Consider the following 17,040-nt stretch of genomic DNA (forward strand, 5'->3'; position numbering starts at 1 on the left):
ACCCTGTGGACCACAAGCATGGTCAGAGATGGGCCTTTTATGTCCCAGTCCAGCCAAAAGCCCCCCAAGGCTCCGAGTCCTTTTCGCTCAAAAGCGCCCCCTTCAGGCAGGATGACAAAGCAGTGGGGAAAGATTTTTAGAGCCAGGCAGCTGTTGGGGTGTGGACACGCTCTCGGTTCCACAGATTTCTCCAGTGTGGCTTTATTTTTATTATTATTGTTATTTATTTATTTATCACATTTTTAAAATGTTTATTTATTTTTGAGACAGAGAGAGAGACAGAGTGCAAGCAGGGGAGGGGCAGACAGAGAGGGAGACACAGAATCCCAAGCAGGCTCCAGGCTCTGAGCTGTCAGCATGGAGCCCCACGTGGGTCTCAAACTCATGAACCGTGAGATTGTGACCCCAGCTGAAGTTGGACGCTTAATCAACTGAGCCACCCAGGCGCCCTGTTATTTATTTATTAAATGTTTATTTGTTTATTTCTGAGAGAGACAGAGAGAGAGAGAGAGAGAGGGTGAGAGCCAGGGGAGAGGGCAGAGAGAATCCCAAGCAGGCTTTGCTCTGTCAGCACAGAGCCCCATGCCAGGCTTGAACCCACAACCCGGGAGATCATGACCTGAACCAAAACCAAGAGTCGGCCGCTCAACCGACTAAGCCACCCAGGTGCCCCCAACGTTTTTTTTTTTTTTTTTTTTAATGCAAAGGCCAACATCTCTTCTGGGCTCCTCAATTTTCTGCCTGGCAAGTAGCAACCATCCCCCATGAGAGCTTTCTGTGAAGCAATTAGGACTCTGACCTCTGGGGAAGGAGGAAGGACCTGCTCCCCTCGGAGAAATAGACCCATCTTCTCTCTTCACCGGCTGGTCGATTCAGAGTACATGGTGAGTTTTGCTTTCCATTACATTTTGAGAGGGTTCCCAGTACCATGCCCTCCTGCGATCGTTCTTCCTCAGGTTCATGGGTTGGAGGGCACAATTGCGCCCAGTCTCCACGTGGTGTCCTTGCCCTGAGGGACTTCCTGTCTTGTCGCCCAGCAGGACATCTTTGCGGTGGCTGCTCTTGAACTCACTCTGAACATCTGCTTCTGTTCCTCTTCTGTAAAAATAAGTGGCTGTGTTTACTTTAGGTGAAGATTCTGCAAACTCTTCCTGCAGACGCCCAGACAGCAGACATCTCGGACTCAGCTCTGCCTGCCGTGGGCCAGAGTCCTGCATAAAAGAATGGGCGCAACTGTGATCCAATAAAACTTTATTTATGGACACCGGAATTGGAATTTCATATCCTTAGCACGTATCAGGAAACATTTTTCTGCTTTCGATTCCCCGCTCCCAACCATTTATTTTTTTAAGTTTATTAGTATTATTATTTTAGTAATCTCTACACCTGACCTGGGGCTTGAACTCACCACCCCGGAGATCAGGCGTTGTAAGCTCTCCCATCTGAGCTGGCCCCTCCCCACAACCATTTAAAATGTGGAAAACACTCTTGGCTCGAAATTAGGCGGCGGGCCAGACTTGACCCGTGAGGTTAGCTGGCTGACCCCGCAAAGATGATAGGTTAATTGCCTTTAAAGTCCCTCCCACCTTTGAGAAACTGTGAGCCTGTGTGATCAGCTGCGGGGGGGGGGGGGGGGGGGGGGGGGGCGGTGGTGGCAGAGAAAATTTCTCTTGCCTCTCAGAATAGTGCATCCAGAGAGATGTGTCCAGCTTTTCCAAATGATCGGGTCTGGAATGGGAGGACCCATGCTTGGAGACCAAGAGGGTGAGGGGGAGAGAGAGAGAGAGAGAGAGAGAGGATGCTCATCTTCCTCACCCTCTCCATTCCGCCTACCCCGGATCCCAGCACTGCAGCCCGGGAGACCGTCAGTGAAACTTGATGTCCTCATATTCCGGGCCTGTGTCCTTGGACTCCCGGGTGTCCCAGGGTCTGAGGCCCGAGAAGGTGAGGGCAGCATAATGGAGATTCTCTTGGTTACTCTCTGATTCTGAGGCTTGCGTGGATGATCTGGGTCCTGGACAAGTGTGGGGAGCAGCATGTAGCTCCTTCTGGTTTTTCTTACATTCCTGGGAGAGAGCGCCTGGAGGAGAGGCCTGGGAAGGGCTGCTCGGCATGGCCTTCCGGTTCTGGTTCCGATTGCGATTGCGAGCCTGGGAGAGTAACAACCAGGCTTCCTTCCCTCCTTCCATTCTTCCTTCCCGCCTCCCCTCTTTCCTCCCTCTCTCCCCCTTCCTTCCCTCCCTCCTCTCCTTCCTCCCTCTCTCTTTCCCCTCCTTCCTCCCTTCCCTCCCTCCCCTCCTTCTCTCCCTCTCTCCTTCCTTCCTTCCTTCCTTCCTTCCTTCCTTCCCTCCTTCCACAAATACTCGAGAGCTCAGCATGCACCAGACACTAATTAAGAACTGGGATTGGGGCACCTGGGTGGCTTAGTCAGTTAAGCGACCGACTCGGCTCAGGTCATGATCTCATGGTTTGTGAGTTCGAGCCCCGCCTCGGGCCCTGTGCTGACAGCTCAGAGCCTGGAGCCTGCTTCGGATTCCGGGTCTCCCTCTCTCTCTGACCCTCCCCTGCTGGCACTCTCTCTCTCTCTCTCTCTCAAAAATAAACATTAAAAAAATTTAAAAAAAAAAAGAACTAGGATTACATCTTGGGGCAGGAACAAACAATAAACAATGTCTGTGGCTTAAGTCACCCCGGCTGCAGCCCTTTGCTATGGCAGCCAGAGCAAACACACACAGGCGGATCCGTGCAGCCCACAGCACAGTCAAGACACAGAACTGTTCCTCCCCACAAAGCTCTCCCCACCTGCTGCTCCTCTCTAGTCCTCACTGCCCTCCCATCCCTAACCCTGGCCACTACTAATCTGTCCTCGGTCTCTACAATCTGATCGTTTGCAGGGTGTTATAAACATGGAATCCTGCATACGTGACCATTGGAGATCGGCATTTTTCCTTTTTTTTTTTTTTTTTTTTTTGTCTCTAAGGTTTTTTCAACCAGTAGCTTCTTTCAATCATTTGTTCCTTTTGATGGCTGAGTAGTATTCCACGGGGGTTAGTTGTCCCTATTTGGGTTTTTTTTTTTTAAGTTTATTTAAAGAGAGAAAGAAGGGGAGGGGCAGAGAGAGGGAGAGAGAGAGAAGCCCAAGCAGGCTCTGCACCGTCAGCACAGGGCCTGATGCTGGGCTCAAACTCACCAAAGGTGAGATCATGATGAGCTGAAATCAGGACTCAGACGCTTAACCGACTGAGCCACCCAGGGGCCTCCCTATTTGGGTTTTTAAAGGATACCATGCACACGGAAACAGAGCCGGGCGGCGAGAGCGGAAGCAGGGGGGCACACACAGGAAGTGGCAGAACCGGCAGAGGCGGTTTGGGTGTATTTGGAAGAGGTCTCGCTAATGGGTTGATCGTGGGGTGGTGGAGGACAGAGGAGCGAAAGACGGGCTTGGGCAGCCGGGCGGACGTGGCGCTGTTTGCCAAGCCGGGCCGCGTGGAGAGCATAAGCAGTGGAGTTAGTCCTAAATTCGACTCGGACGGGCGAAATCCGAGACGCCTGTTAGACACTCAAACAGACATGCCGCCCCGGACGTTGGATAGGAGTCTAAAGGTCAAGGGTGAGTTTGAGAGATGCAAGTTTTAGAGTCATCAGCATACAAATGTTCTCTCCTGGGGGCGCCTGGGCGAGGCCTGTTGGTTTCGGCTCAGGTCGTGATCTGATGTGCTCTGTGCTGACAGCAGGGAGCCTGCTTGGGATTCTCTCTCTCTCTCTCTCTCTCTCTCTCTCTGCCCCTCCCCTGCTTGTGCGCATGCGCACCTCCCCTCTAAATAAACTTAAAAAAAGTAAAAATAAAAATAAATAAGTAAATAAACAAATAAATGTTCTCTCCTAAAACTATCCGGCATTTGTAGAACACTTACTAGGTGCCGGCTACTATTCTAAATGTTTACAGGTACCATGAGCATAGCGAGTACTTAGAATGATCCTAGGTAATAGATACTACTATTTCTCCCATTTTCTTTAAAAAAATTTTTTTTAATGTTTATTTTTGAGAGAGAGAGAGAGAGAGAGAGAGAGAGAGAGTGCAAACAGGGGAGGGGCAGAGAGAGAGGGAGGCACAGAATCCGAAGCAGGCTCCGGGCTCTGAGCTGTCAGCACAGAGCCCGATGCAGGGCCCAAACTCACAGACCATGAGATCATGACCTGAGCTGAGGTCAGACTCTTAAGGACTGAGCCACCCAGGCGCCCCCATTTCCCCCATTTTAAACTAAGGCACAGAGAAGTTAAGAGACTTGTCCAAGAACACACTGCGATAAAACCAAGATTGTACCCGGACGAGCTGACTTCAGAGCCACGCTCTTAATCACTAAATACACGGACTCTCCGTGATGTTAAGAATGATCACATAATTAATTAGAATTAGTAACCTCATGGGGGTGATAAGAACGGGCGAGCCGCTACATTTTGAGCAAGTGCATGATGTGTTCTCATCCTCAAACCAGCTCTCGAAGGAAGCAGAGGAAGAAATGGAGGCTCAGAGAGAGCGAGTGATTTGGTCAAGATCTCACAGGACTCGAATCCAACACCCATACCTTTTCCACCTTGATGTCCCTTGGGGGAAAAGGGTTGGGACAGGGCAGGGGAGGGGCGAGGGCGAGGGCCGGGAGTCTGAGCAGGGAAAGTAGAGGCAGCACACGGAGCCACTCACCAGGGGACCAGGATTGGGGACCACGTTGATGTAGTCCAGGATCGTGCTTCTCCGCGTGGCCTTGGGCTTCGGCGGAGCCCCTGCCTGGGGCGGAGCCCCTGCGTGGGCCGGAGTCCCTGCGTGGGCCAGAGTCCCTGCCTGGGCCTGTTTCTTCCTCAGAGTCTTCCTGCCCGGGGAACAAGCCCCTTGATTGTGCGCCCTGGCACCTCCCCGGTCCCCAGCCCCGGATCCCACACCCCATCGCGCCGGCTCCCAACTCACGTGACCAGGATGAGGCAGAGGAAAAGGAGCGTCGTGATGCCCATTCCCAGAAATATTCCGCCACCCAACGCCTTTGAGAGGAGTCCCTTCTTATCTGTGCAAGGAGACGGTCAGCCAGCTCTGAGCCTCCCCCGTTAACGTGGGGCCTCACGCCCACCTGCCACCGGGCGCTCAGGTTCCAGCTCCCATTCCAGGAGTTTTATCTGCAACCCCTTCTGTCCAAGTTTTGGAAACCCCTCTGCGCCCCGGACCCAGGCGACAGGCCTTCCAGTTTGGATTGCCCTCTGCGTTCCCAGCCGCAGGTGCCACGTGCACCTTCCCAGGTCCTGCTCCAACCACAGGACCTTGCCCCTGCCCCCACTCAGCCTCCACTCGTCCGGGGTGGGGGTGGGGCCTCCAGCTGGCCCGCAGACCTGGCAACAGCAGGACCGCGGCGCTCTGTTCCCCATGTGCATTCCGGGCCTCGCAGCTGAGTCTGAGGCCAGAGCCCAGCGGTCCCCTGAGGCTCAGGGAGCTGTTGGCCCAGGGCCCCTCGGAGCTGGAGGTGACGGTCAAGGAAGCGTCGCTGTGGTTCCCCTCCAGCAGCCCCTCCCCCAGCCGCCAGCTCAGGGTAGGGGCCGGCCGGGCTCTGGCGGAGCAGGTGCAGCCCAGCGCCTCGCCCTCCCAGGAGCAGGAGGGGCCGAGCAGCCGCGGGGGGCCTGCAGGGGGGGAGGGGCAGGGTCAGCGGCGCCTCTGCTCCCCAGGCCCCGGACGTCTCGCCCCCGGGGGTCCCCACACTCACAGACCACAGAGAGAAGCAGGGAGACGTGCTGGGAGCCCAGCGAGTTCTGAGCTCGGCAGGTGAGGACTCCTTCATGCTCCGTTTGTATCTGAGGCAGTTCCAGGATCCCGGGGTCTGCGGGCTGGGAGGGGCTCAGAGTCTGTCCCCTCAGGGCCCAGCTCAGCTGGGCTGGGGGGTTGCTGTGGGCGACACAGAGCAGACGCAAGCTTTGGCCCTCCAGGGCTGGGAGGGACGTGCCATTCCCAAGGTTTTCCAGGACTGCGGGAAGGAAGAGGCAAGATCAGAGGCTCAGCTGAGGGCACAGGGACCCTTTTGTGTGGCAGCATTCCAGACACCGAGGCCCCCAGTGTGGCACCGAGAAGCCCCAGGTTCTCTGTCCCCCTTCATACCTGTCCTGTTTGCTTGTAGGGCCATCACTCTCAGGTTCTCTGGGGCATCTGAAACAGAGACAGGGTGCTGCTCTAGAATGGTGGGGAGGGGGGGTTCCCTCAGGGCAGAGAACGGTCCTTGGAGACAAAGAGGGCAGGGCTGCCGGCCGAGCATGGAATCGCCTAGTGACTGATTCTCCACTGAGTGCCCCAAGGGAACAGACTGGTAAGAAGGGCTGGTCTCTATGCTTGTGATTTATAATAAAATATTTAAGGGCACCTGAGCGGCTCGGTCAGTTAAGTGTCTGCCTCTTGGTTTTGGCTCAGGTCGTGAGCTCACGGTTTGTGAGCTCAAGCCCCACATCGGGCTCTCCGCTGACAGCATGGAGCCTGCTTGGGATTCTCTGTCTCCTTCTGTCTCTGCCCTTCCCCTGCTCTCACACACACACACACACACACACGCACACTCTCTCTCTCTCAAAATAAATAAACTTAAAAAAATTAAATAAATATACATATCTCTCCCCTTCCTGGCACAGAGTTCCTAAAACCCTCGGAATTTCCTAAAAGACGAGAGCGATAAAGGTGTCTTGATATTCATAACATACCCCTTTCAAACCACACCTGGGTTGATGTAAATGAGGGGACCGTTGGAAAGCACCTGGGGGGGGGGGGGGTTGTGGCTGGTGGCCAGAGAACCAACCTCGGTGACTGAAGCTTTGGGACTTTCCATCCCTGCCCTGACTTCCGGGGAAGGGAGAGCGATTGCAGGTGGGATCGGACGGCAGTGGCCAAAGCTTTGGTCAATCCTGCCTCCGTGTTGAAGCCTCCATAAAAACCCAAGAGAATGGGGTTTGAAGGGCCTCCGTACTGGTGAACACGGGGAGGTACGCGGGCAACGGCCTTGCCCCCCCCACATCTCTTCTGTCTGCTGTTGTATCATTTTAAAATAACCCCCCATCCAGTAAGTGCAGTGTTCCTCTGAGTTCTGTGCCCCATTTTATCAAATCAATTGAATTCAAGGTGGGGGTGGGGGGGTCATGGGAAACTCCGACCTAGAGCCAGTTGGTCAACTTGGCTTGTGACTGGCCTCTGAGGTGGGGGCCCAAGGAGCGGGGGGGACCTTGCGGGACCGAGCCCTTCACCTGTGAGATCTGCCACCACCTCAAGGTAGACAGTGTTCAACCGAGTTGAGTTGCAGAACACCCAGCTGGCATCAGAGAATTGTTTGGTGGTGTGGTGGAAAACCCACTTTGGAGTTGGAATCAGAATTGTTAGCCCCCTCGGCCTGGGGTTCCAGGTCTCTCTCGAGCTCCGGGGCCCTGCCCCCCAGCCCCAGCCCCCCTCTTCCTTCTCCCTTTCTGGAAACCAGGCTCCTGATGGTCGCACTCACACTTCACGGAGAGGTTCAGGGTGCGGCTCTGGGAGCCACGCCCGTTCTCCGCTCGGCAGGTGTAGCAGCCTGAATCCCCAGGCATCACCCGGGTCAGCACCAGAGCCAGGGGGCCGGGGGTCCAGGGGTGAGACCAAGAGAGGATTCTGTCCTCCAGGGCCCAGCTCAGGGTGGCAGGGGACTGGCTCTCGGAAGCACAGACCAGCTGCAGGAACTGGCCTTTCTGGACTTCCAGATGTGGGCTGTCTCCCTGGGGCTCCGGGGCTGCAGAGACAGAAGCCGGGAGAGAGAGAGAGAAGCTGAAGGAGGAACAGAGTCTCCCTCGCCCTCTGTCTCCCTCACCTCCACCCTCCGTAGAGGACCAGCCCCACCCTCCCAGGCCCTCAATACGTACCTGATGCCTTGGCTCTGGAAACGCTGATAACTAGGTCTTTGGGGACATCTGCAACAAGATTGAGACCTGGCTTGGGGAGGACCGTGGGGCTCCTGGCAGTAAGAGGGAACCCCCTCGGGGGAAAAGAAAGCGTGATATCCTCCGGGAGGCGAGTGACAAACTGGTGTCAAAGATTCTTGTGGCTGGGGAGCAGATGGCGCCCCCAAGCCCCTCCCAGGGCCGAGGCAGCATGATGCGACTCCCCACCGACCTGTCTGGATGCCCCGCCGGCCACATCCCGCCGTGCCTGTCTGCACACCCTGATGCCCTGGCCACCAGACTCACGGGTGACGTTAAGTTGAACGGTTGTCTCTGTGCTCACGCCCTTTCTGGAGAAGTCTACCCGGCACGTGAGGTGGGTGCCGTGGTCCTGGGGTCTCGGTGTGAGAGAAAGCACTGAGAAGTAGGAGGATTTGCGTCCGGGCCCTGGGGTGGTGACGGCGGCCCCCATCCAGGAGAAAGTAGGGGCTGGACATTCCTCAAGGGCCCAGTTAAACACACAGATGAGTGTCGCCCGGCGCCCTGCTTCCAGGGTCTCTGGGACGTAGACATCGGGCTTCTGTGTCAGGGCTGGGGCAAAGAGAGGGCACAATCCTAGCCCTGGGAGGGGGTGCTACAGGGGTGACCCCTGATCTGCTCCCCACAGTGTGTGTGTGGGGGGGAGGTGGGGAACGGCAGGGAGGAGGAGAGTTTCCCGCCCAGTCCTGCTGGAGCCCGGTCCATACCTGTCACTTCCAGATAGAGCGGGCTTTCCACGAAATTATACCGCACGTAACTGCCTCTCTCCACCCGAAAGAAGTACTGTGCCGAGTCCTCCGCCTGGGCGTCTCTGATCAGCAAGGAGCAGCTGCGGTTCCGGGGATCCCCAGTGAGCTGGAACCGGCCCCCGGAGCCACCTTGCTCTTGATCCTGCTTGTTTGTGGCCACCGGTCTTCCCTTGTTCGTGTCTGTCCCCACCACAAACCAGGAGCCGAGGGCGGGGGTGTCCTCCGTCCAGCCTATCCGGGGGTAGGAGAGGGTGCAGGGCACGTGCACACACAGGCCCTCCTGCACCATCACCACGCTCTGCACTTGCAGGGAGAATCCTGGGGCCTGAGCCTGAGACCCTGAAGGAGACAGAGGGCTCAAGCTGCAAGCCCAGCCCGCGCCCCCACCCAGGCCCCTTCTGGCCCCGTGGCCCACTCACCGCCCCACAGCAGGGCCAACAGCAGTGACAGGGCCATCTCTGCACAAGGGTGCACTTGGACCTGCCCTCACACAGGCTCGTCCCCCGGACGCCTCCACTGACGAAGGGGAACCGCCAGTTGCGAAAGCTGTACCCCGGGCCAGGTGACCGGTCCTGAGCCCCACCCCCACTCGCTCCCGCCCCCCTTCCCCCCCCCCCCCCCCCCGCCCCATCTTGTCACTCTCCAGCCCCACCTCACCCGCTAAGACTCTGAATCTTTTCTGGGGGGTGGGGCGGGGCGGGGGGAGGCTGCCTGGTGCTCGGGATGGCAGAGCTGGGGTGGGGGAGGGAGTGGAAGGTGGGTGAGGCCATGGGGGCTGGGTGGGTGAGGGTCGGGGCTCTCCCGCTGGGTCTTAGGTGGCTGAGGAAGCAGAAGTGAAAGTGTACAATGAGCCTTTCTTCAGACGGGGGGCCCCTGGGGAAGGAGGGCAGTGGGGAACAGCAAGAGTGGATGCAGGAAGGGGGTTGTGGGGGGTGGGGGGCTGACGGGTCTTGCCAGTTAAAATTCAGAATCTCCAGTTAAAGTTGACTTTAGAGAGCAGGGGAGGGCCAGAGAGAGAGGGGGACAAAGGATCTGGAGCGGGCTCTGTGCTGACAGCAGAAAGCCCCATCAGGGGCTCCAACTCACGAACCGTGCGATCATGACCCTAGTTGAAGCCAGACACTTAACCGACTGGGCCACCCAGGTGCCCCAGTTAAAGCTGACTTTCAGTTAAACGATGAATGATTTTTTTTTTTTAGAAGTATGTCCCGAATATCGCAACAGGACATTGTTATACTAAAATTATTCGGCGTTCGTATCCGAAATGCAAATTTAACTGGGCGCCTTTGTGTTTTTATTTGCCAAATCTGGTACCCCTAGGCTGGTGTCAGTCCCACCCCTTCCTCCTCACTGGGAGGGCTCGCTGATTTCTGCCCCCAGGTCCACCTGAAGCACCCATGCCAAGACCTCAGTCCACCTCTCAAGCTCCCCTTCTTCTTCTGCCCTAAGGTTGGATGCACCTGCTGGTAATACCTGTTGTGATGGGAGCACCTGCCCCCACAGTCAACCTCCGTGCCTGGGACCTGGTGTGTGCAGGTGCCACGCGGCCTCCTGAGGACACAGGCAAATCAGTCATGGTGTCTGCCCTCAAGGGGACCCAGTTTGGTAAATGAAGCTTCTGAGAAATGGAAAAGCACTGAAATGCTCGTAACTGCTCCCCCTCGCTGCCACCCCCAGCCGATGCTGGGACAGATGTTCACGACAAAGGCGTGGTCACTTCTTCCTGGGGAACCAGAAGAGGCCTCCTGGAGGAGGTGACCTGTGGCCACCTCTGTCCTTGCTCTCGTGTCACGTGCTTAGGCTGCCGTAACAAAGCACCACCGACAGAACAGCTCAAATGACAGAAAACATCTTGCCCGCAGTTCGGAGGCTGGAGTCCAAGATGAAGGTGTCAGTAAGGCTGGAAGAACAGGTTGGTTGCTTCCCAGGCCTCTCTCCCCGGGGTGTAGACATCATCTTCCCACTGAGCTCTCACATGGCCATCTCTCTTTGTGTGCCTGTGTCCTGATCTCTTCGTAGAAGGACACCAGTCCTGGGGTGCCTGGGTGGCTCAGTCGGCCAACTCTTGATCTCAGCTCAGGTCATGATTTCACAGTTTGTGAGATGGAGCCCCAAGTCAGGCTCTGGGCTGGCAGCACGGAGCCTGCTTGGGATGCTTTCTCTCTCCCTCTCTCTCTGCCTCCTCCCTGCTTGCACTCTCTCTCAAAATAGATAAACATAAAAAAAAAAAAAAAAAAAAAAGGACACCAGCCTACTGGATTTGAGCTTGCTCTATGACCTTGCTTTAACTGAATTACCCATTTAAAGGCCCTATCTCCACATACAGTCACATTCGCAGGTACTGGAGTTAAGGCTTCAACATATGAACGGGGCAAAGGGGGCACAACCCAGCCCCTAATACCCACCTCCTTCTGCACTCTGATCCGGGTTCCCACTGCCCAACCTGGGCTCTATCGGGGGAGAGCCAGGGTCCCTTTTCCCAGGGGAGGCTCTTGTCTAGAGATATCACAGCATGAAGCTCACAGAGGAGGGGCCTCCCAGAGAGGAGGGAGGCCTGGGTCTTGACATGGGCTTGCCCTGATTGTGTGCAGACAATTCTTTGATTTTCAGATTGTACTTAGTTGTGGAAGATGATAACATGGAGGAGGGGGGAGATTTGAGTCCACGGGATGTCCCTGTACGTTTCTTTGCAACTCCTGTGAGTCTAAAGTTTCTTCAAAATGAAGTTAAACGCCTGGGTGGCTCAGCCAGTTGAGTGTCTGACTCTTTTTTTAAAATTATTATTATTTTAATGTTTTTGTTTATTTTTGAGACAGTGAGAAAGCATGAGCTGGGGGGACGGGTGCAGAGAGAGAGGGAGACAGGAACCAAAGCGGGCTCCATGCTGACCGTAGAGAGCCTGATGTGGGCTCAAACTCAAGAGTGGTGAGATCATGACCTGGGCCGAAGTCAGATGCTTAGCCGACTGAGCCACCCAGGTGCCCCTTTTTTTAATTATTTTTGAGAGAAAGAGACACAGAGAGCATGAGCAGAGAGAGAGGGAGACACAAAATCGGAAGCAGACTCCAGACGCTGAGCTGTCAGCACAGAGCCTGATGCTGGGCTCAAACCCACGAACCATGAAATCATGACCTGAGCTAAAGTCAGACACTTAAATGACTGAGCCACCCAGGCACCCAGGTCTGACTCTTGATTTCAGCTCAGGTCATGATCTCACGATCATGGGATTGAGCTCTGTGTTGGGCTCCATGCTGAGCATGGAAACTGCCTGGGATTCTCTCTCTCTCCTTCCCTCTGTTCCTCTCCCCAGCTCACTCTCTTTATCTCTCTCTTTCAAAAATAAAAATAAAAAGCAAGCCAAAATAGATAACCACAAAACACAACAACAATAAAAGAGCTGATAAATGTAAATTGTATCTCAGCCCTGACCCTTTCCTGTCTATTAGACACCTACTCAGGAATCTGCAGTGTGCATTTCAAGCTTAGCATGCATCATGCAGCACTATTTCTCACCACAAGCCTGCTTTTCATCTCTCTAAATATCATGCGGCACCAAGCCCTGCCCACACCTGAGCATTGGCCTGACGGCTTCCTTTACTTTCTTTACTCCCATGTACAATTACCCACAAGACCCATCAGCTCAACTTCTTAGGTATTAAAAAAATTCCATCCACTTATCCCCACCCCACTACCATTCATTACTCTCATCCAAGATGTCTCAATCTTAGCACCATTGACACTTTTTTTTTTTTTCCAATTTGGGGCAGTTGCCTGGGTGGCTCAGTCGGCTAAGCATCTGACATTTCATTTGGGCTCAGGTCATGATTTCACAATTTGTGGGATGAGCCCTGTGTTGGACTCCACACTGACAGCACGGGAGCCTGCTTAGGATCCTCTCTCTCCCTCTGTCTCTGCCCCTCCCTTGCTTCTCTCTCTCTCTCTCTCAAAAATTAAAAAAAAAATTTTTTTTTAGAGAGAGAGCGAGCACAGGGGAAAGGCAAAGGGAAACGGAGAGAGAATCTCAAGCAGCCCCCACTTGGAGCTCAATCTCATGACTATGAGATCATGACCTGAGCCGAAATCAAGAGTTGGATGCTCAACAGACTGAGCCACCCAGGCTGACCAGCACTACTGACATTTTGAGTCAAATAGTTCCTGAGGGGTGGGGTCCCTGGCAGGATGTTCATCAGTAGCCCTGGCCTCCAGCCTTCAGATGCCAGTAGCACCCCGTCCACCCTAGCTGTGACAACTAAAAACACTCCAGACATTGCCACCTGTCCCCTGGATGGCAGAATCACCCTCAATGGAGAGTCACTTCCTGGGTCCAAGCCATCACCCTCGCTCATCTGTAGGACAGCAGTGACTGATTGATTATTCCTGCTTCTAGTTTGCTCTCTCCATGGTGCCTTGTCAACACAGCAGCCAGAGTTACTTTTCAATTAGGGACACCTGGGTGACTCAGTCAGTTACCCATCTGACTTCACCTCAGGTCATGATCTCGTGGTTCGTGAGTTCGAGCCCCGAATTAAGCTCTGTGCTGACAGCTCGAAGCCTGGAGCCTGCTTCCAATTCTGTGTCTCCCTCTCTCTCTCTCTGCCCCTCCCCTGCTGCCGTGCTCTCTCTTTCTCTCTCTCAGAAATAAATAAACATTAAAAAATGTTTTCAAATATAAATCAGACCGAATCCCTCTCTTACTTAAAAGTTGCAGTGGTGTCCTGTTATATTTAGGAGAAAATCCAAACTGCTCACCCTGTCTCCCGATGACCTCCCCAAACTCACTTTGAACCCTCTTTTGCTTTGCTTTTGCATTCCATCAGTGATCCCAGCTCTGTTTCTCACATTTACTAAGTTTGTTCCCACTTGGGGGCAGTGATGTGTGACACTTGGGGTTGTCACTTCCAGGAATGCTCTTCCCATGGCTGCCCCTCCCACTGTTCTCAGTTCAGAGTTGTCCCCAACATTTCCCCACCCCCACACCCTTCTGAATTTCCTGTGGCTTCTTGGGCCCCCCTCAGAATTCTCCACCCTTCCTCAGTGTGACCAGATCACCTCTGCTCATCCCCCAGCCTTGGCCAGACAAGGGCCAAGCAGCTAGCTGAGGCCACGAGAATCTTTTTTTGGGCCAAAGAATGTTCAGATTTTTTCTGAAAGTATTCCTTTATTTAAAAAAAAATGTTTAGGGGCGCCTGGGTGGCGCAGTCGGTTAAGCGTCCGACTTCAGCCAGGTCACGATCTCGCGGTTGTGAGTTCCAGCCCCGCGTCAGGCTCTGGGCTGATGGCTCGGAGCCTGGAGCCTGCTTCCGATTCTGTGTCTCCCTCTCTCTCTGCCCCTCCCCCGTTCATGCTCTGTCTCTCTCTGTCCCAAAAATAAATAAACGTTGAAAAAAAAAAATGTTTAGGGGTGCCTGGGTGGCTCAGTCGGTTGAGCTTCCGACTTCCGCTCAGGGCCTGATGATCTCACAGTCTGTGAGTTCGAGCCCCCCATCGGGCTCTGTGCTGACAGCTCAGAGCCTGGAGCCTGCTTCAGATTCTGTGTCTCCCTCTCTCTCTGACCCTCCCCCATTCATGCTCTGTCTCTCTCTGTCTCAGAAATAAATAAACATTAAAAAAATTAAAAAAAAATAAATTAAAAAAATGTTTGTTTATTTTAGGGGCACCTGGGTGGCTCCTTCTGTTGAGCATCTGACTTCAGCTGAGGTCACAATCTCCCAGTTTGTGAGTTTGAGCCTGGCACCAAGCTCTGTGCTGACAGCTTGGAGCTTGGACCCTGCGTCGGATTCTGGGTCTCCCTCCTTTTCTCTCTGCCCCATCCCTTCTTGTACTCTGTCTATCTCTCTCTCTCAAAAATAAATAAACGTTAAAAAAAGAAAATGTTTATTTTTGGGAGAAGGAGAGCCGGTGAGGGGCAGAGAGGGAGGGAGAGAGAGAATCCCAAGCAGGCTCCGGGCTGTCAGCACAGAGCCTCACCTAGGTCTTGAACTCATCTTGACCACAGCAGAAATCAACTGAAGGAGCCCCCCAAGGCACCCCTGAACGGATTCCTTTAGAACAAACACCCAGCCCTGCAAGCCTCCCCTCTCGTTTCATTAATAGATGTTGAGCATGGGCTCAAGCTCCCTCCGCCCCTGAACTCACAATGGGGTCAAAGGTAGATAGGTGGATGGGTGGGGGTGGGGGGTAGGTAAAGGGGCGGGAGAGGTTGGGGAGGGGAGAGAGAGAGAGGTAATTAGTTCAGGATTCTGCCCCAGGAGGGTGCAGGGATGTGGACCTGAGGACCAGAGCCATGCGGGGCGGGGTCCCAGTGCAGGATGAAGAGTCCGGGTCTGGCTGTAGTGGAGGCCCTGAGGGTGGTGAGGAGCCTTTATCTGGGGAAGGGGGCATCTTAGACAAACCCACCCCCCAACACCCACACACACCAGCCTCTTCCTGCCTCTTGTCCCGCACGCGGCTTCAGTTGCCTCTACTGCAGCTCCGCACGTAGCCCCCAGGAGGCGCTCTGTCCCCGCAGCTCCGACCGACCCCTCTGGAGCCCCAGGCACCAGGGTCTGTGCGGTCTTGGTCCTGGAGAACTCGGGGAATATTTCTCCGGTGCCGCACACATTTGCAAACGGGGCTCTTCCCAAAAGGCTGCATTCGTTCTCACTGCACCTAGAAATTATGACTGCTCCTTTCACTGCACCTCAATAAACACAGTCTCTGCCAGGGAGAGCCTACTAAAGCAGTCACGGGAACCACTCTTCTTCCTTCCCCTGCCACAAAATAATTTTATTTTATTTTTTTTATTTAACGTTTATTTATTTTTGAGAGAGAAAGGGAGAGCGGGGGAGGGGCGGAGAGAAAGAGAGAGAGAGAGAGAGAGAGAGAGAGAGAGGAAGAAAGCTTCCTGCCTGTCAGCCCAAAGCCCAACATGGGCCTCAAACCCGTGAACCATGAGATCACGACTTGAGCTGAAGCCAGACACTCAGCTGACTGAGCCACACAGGTGCCCCTAACCCCTCCAATTTTTTTTTAAAGTTTGTTTTTATTTATTTTCAGAGGGAGAGATAGAGAGCAAGTGGAGGAGGGGCAGAGACAGAGGCAGGGAGAGAGAATCCCAACCAGGCTCTACGTTGTCAACGCAGAGCCCGACTCAGGGCTCGAACTCACGAGCCAAACTCACCTGAGCCAAAGTCAGGAGTCAGAGGCCCAACCAACTGAGCGGCCCAGGGGCCCCTACCCTCCCCCAAATTTAAAACACTTCAGTACTGCCCCTGCTCACACAGTGTTCTCAAATGGAGTCCCACCCAGGCACACTCACCATGTGATGGCCACATAAGAAAACACATTCCTGTGTTATCTTCATCCATCCAGCCGCTATAACAGAATTACCACAGACGGGGTGGTTTAAGGAAGGAACACTCACTTCTCTCAGTCCTGGAGTCTGGAAATCCAAAATCTAGGCGCTGGCAGATTCCATGTCTGGTGAGAGCCCACTTTCTAGTTCACAGATGACCGTTTTCTAAAACGCCACACCCTCATGTGGTGGAAAGGGCAAGGGAGTCTCTGGGGCCTCTTTTACACAAAGGCGCTAATCCCATTCATGAGGGCACCACCCTCATGACCTAATCACATCCTAAAGGTACCACCTCTTACTATCATCACATTGGTGGGTAGGTTTGAACATACAGATTTTGGGGGGACCCAGTCTATAGCATGTGGTCTTACTCAGGTCCCACTGTCTAGGTTGGGGTCGTGTAATATCACACATAGGCAGCCTCAGCTGGGCCTTCCCTTTTCTCTTCAAGTCAAGATGGCATATTAAAAAGCAAGATGCTGAGAGAAATACTGATCTAGGATACATTTGGATTCGCTAATTTCTAGTAAAGGGAAAATTCTGCAGGTTCAGTATTTTATTATCAGATGTGATTGCTACTCACTGGTGTGTGTTTTGACACTCAGTGTGAAGTATCCGTTTTCCAAAGTGAAATGCCAGCTCTTTACGTGAAGAACCAAGACTATCGGTGATGTGATCCCCATTTACTTCTCAACTTCCTATCTTTTTACTCTATTATTTTCATTTTTTCCCCTTTAATAAAGAGTAAAGCAGACCCTGCTGGCATTCACAGCCATGCCCCGGTGTTCTCCTATTAAATATAAATGATCATCAGTAAAACTAAAAAGCAACCGACAGAATAGGAGAAGATATTTGCAAATGACGTATCAGATAAAGGGTCAGTATTCAAAATCTATAAAGAACTTATCAAACTCGACACCCAAAAAACAAATAATCCAGTGAAGCAATGGGCAAAAGACATGAATAGACACTTCTCCAAGAAAGACATCCTGATGGTCAACC

At 53.7% G+C, this 17,040-nt stretch overlaps 1 protein-coding gene across 11 annotated transcripts in view; it reads right to left on the bottom strand.

Moving 5' to 3' along the window:
- Window positions 1-581: 581 nt before the first annotated feature.
- LOC125152877 (sialic acid-binding Ig-like lectin 10) overlaps window positions 582-17,040 on the bottom strand; it is a 45,272-nt gene continuing 28,813 nt past the window's right edge. The window contains exons 1-12 of one of the 11 annotated variants that reach the window (XR_007147345.1): window positions 9,125-9,272; window positions 8,664-9,044; window positions 8,224-8,508; window positions 7,900-7,947; window positions 7,506-7,769; window positions 6,134-6,181; window positions 5,745-6,002; window positions 5,377-5,661; window positions 4,964-5,057; window positions 4,703-4,868; window positions 1,816-2,150; window positions 582-1,098 (exon numbers count right to left, since the gene is read on the bottom strand). Coding sequence is in view for 9 of the 11 variants with exons in the window: in XM_047835453.1 (XP_047691409.1) it covers window positions 1,866-2,150; window positions 4,703-4,868; window positions 4,964-5,057; window positions 5,377-5,661; window positions 5,745-6,002; window positions 6,134-6,181; window positions 7,506-7,769; window positions 7,900-7,947; window positions 8,224-8,508; window positions 8,664-9,044; window positions 9,125-9,161 (2,151 nt within the window). In the remaining 2 variants the exon portion in view is untranslated. Of the gene's footprint in view, window positions 1,212-1,815; window positions 2,151-4,702; window positions 4,869-4,963; window positions 5,058-5,376; window positions 5,662-5,744; window positions 6,003-6,133; window positions 6,182-7,505; window positions 7,770-7,899; window positions 7,948-8,223; window positions 8,509-8,663; window positions 9,045-9,124; window positions 9,273-17,040 lie in introns of those variants that run through there. The other 10 variants (XR_007147346.1, XM_047835454.1, XM_047835453.1 and 7 more) reach the window with 10 other exon arrangements.

The sequence above is a fragment of the Prionailurus viverrinus genome, chromosome E2 (genome assembly GCF_022837055.1).
Source record: "Prionailurus viverrinus isolate Anna chromosome E2, UM_Priviv_1.0, whole genome shotgun sequence".
Taxonomy (NCBI): domain Eukaryota; kingdom Metazoa; phylum Chordata; class Mammalia; order Carnivora; family Felidae; genus Prionailurus; species Prionailurus viverrinus.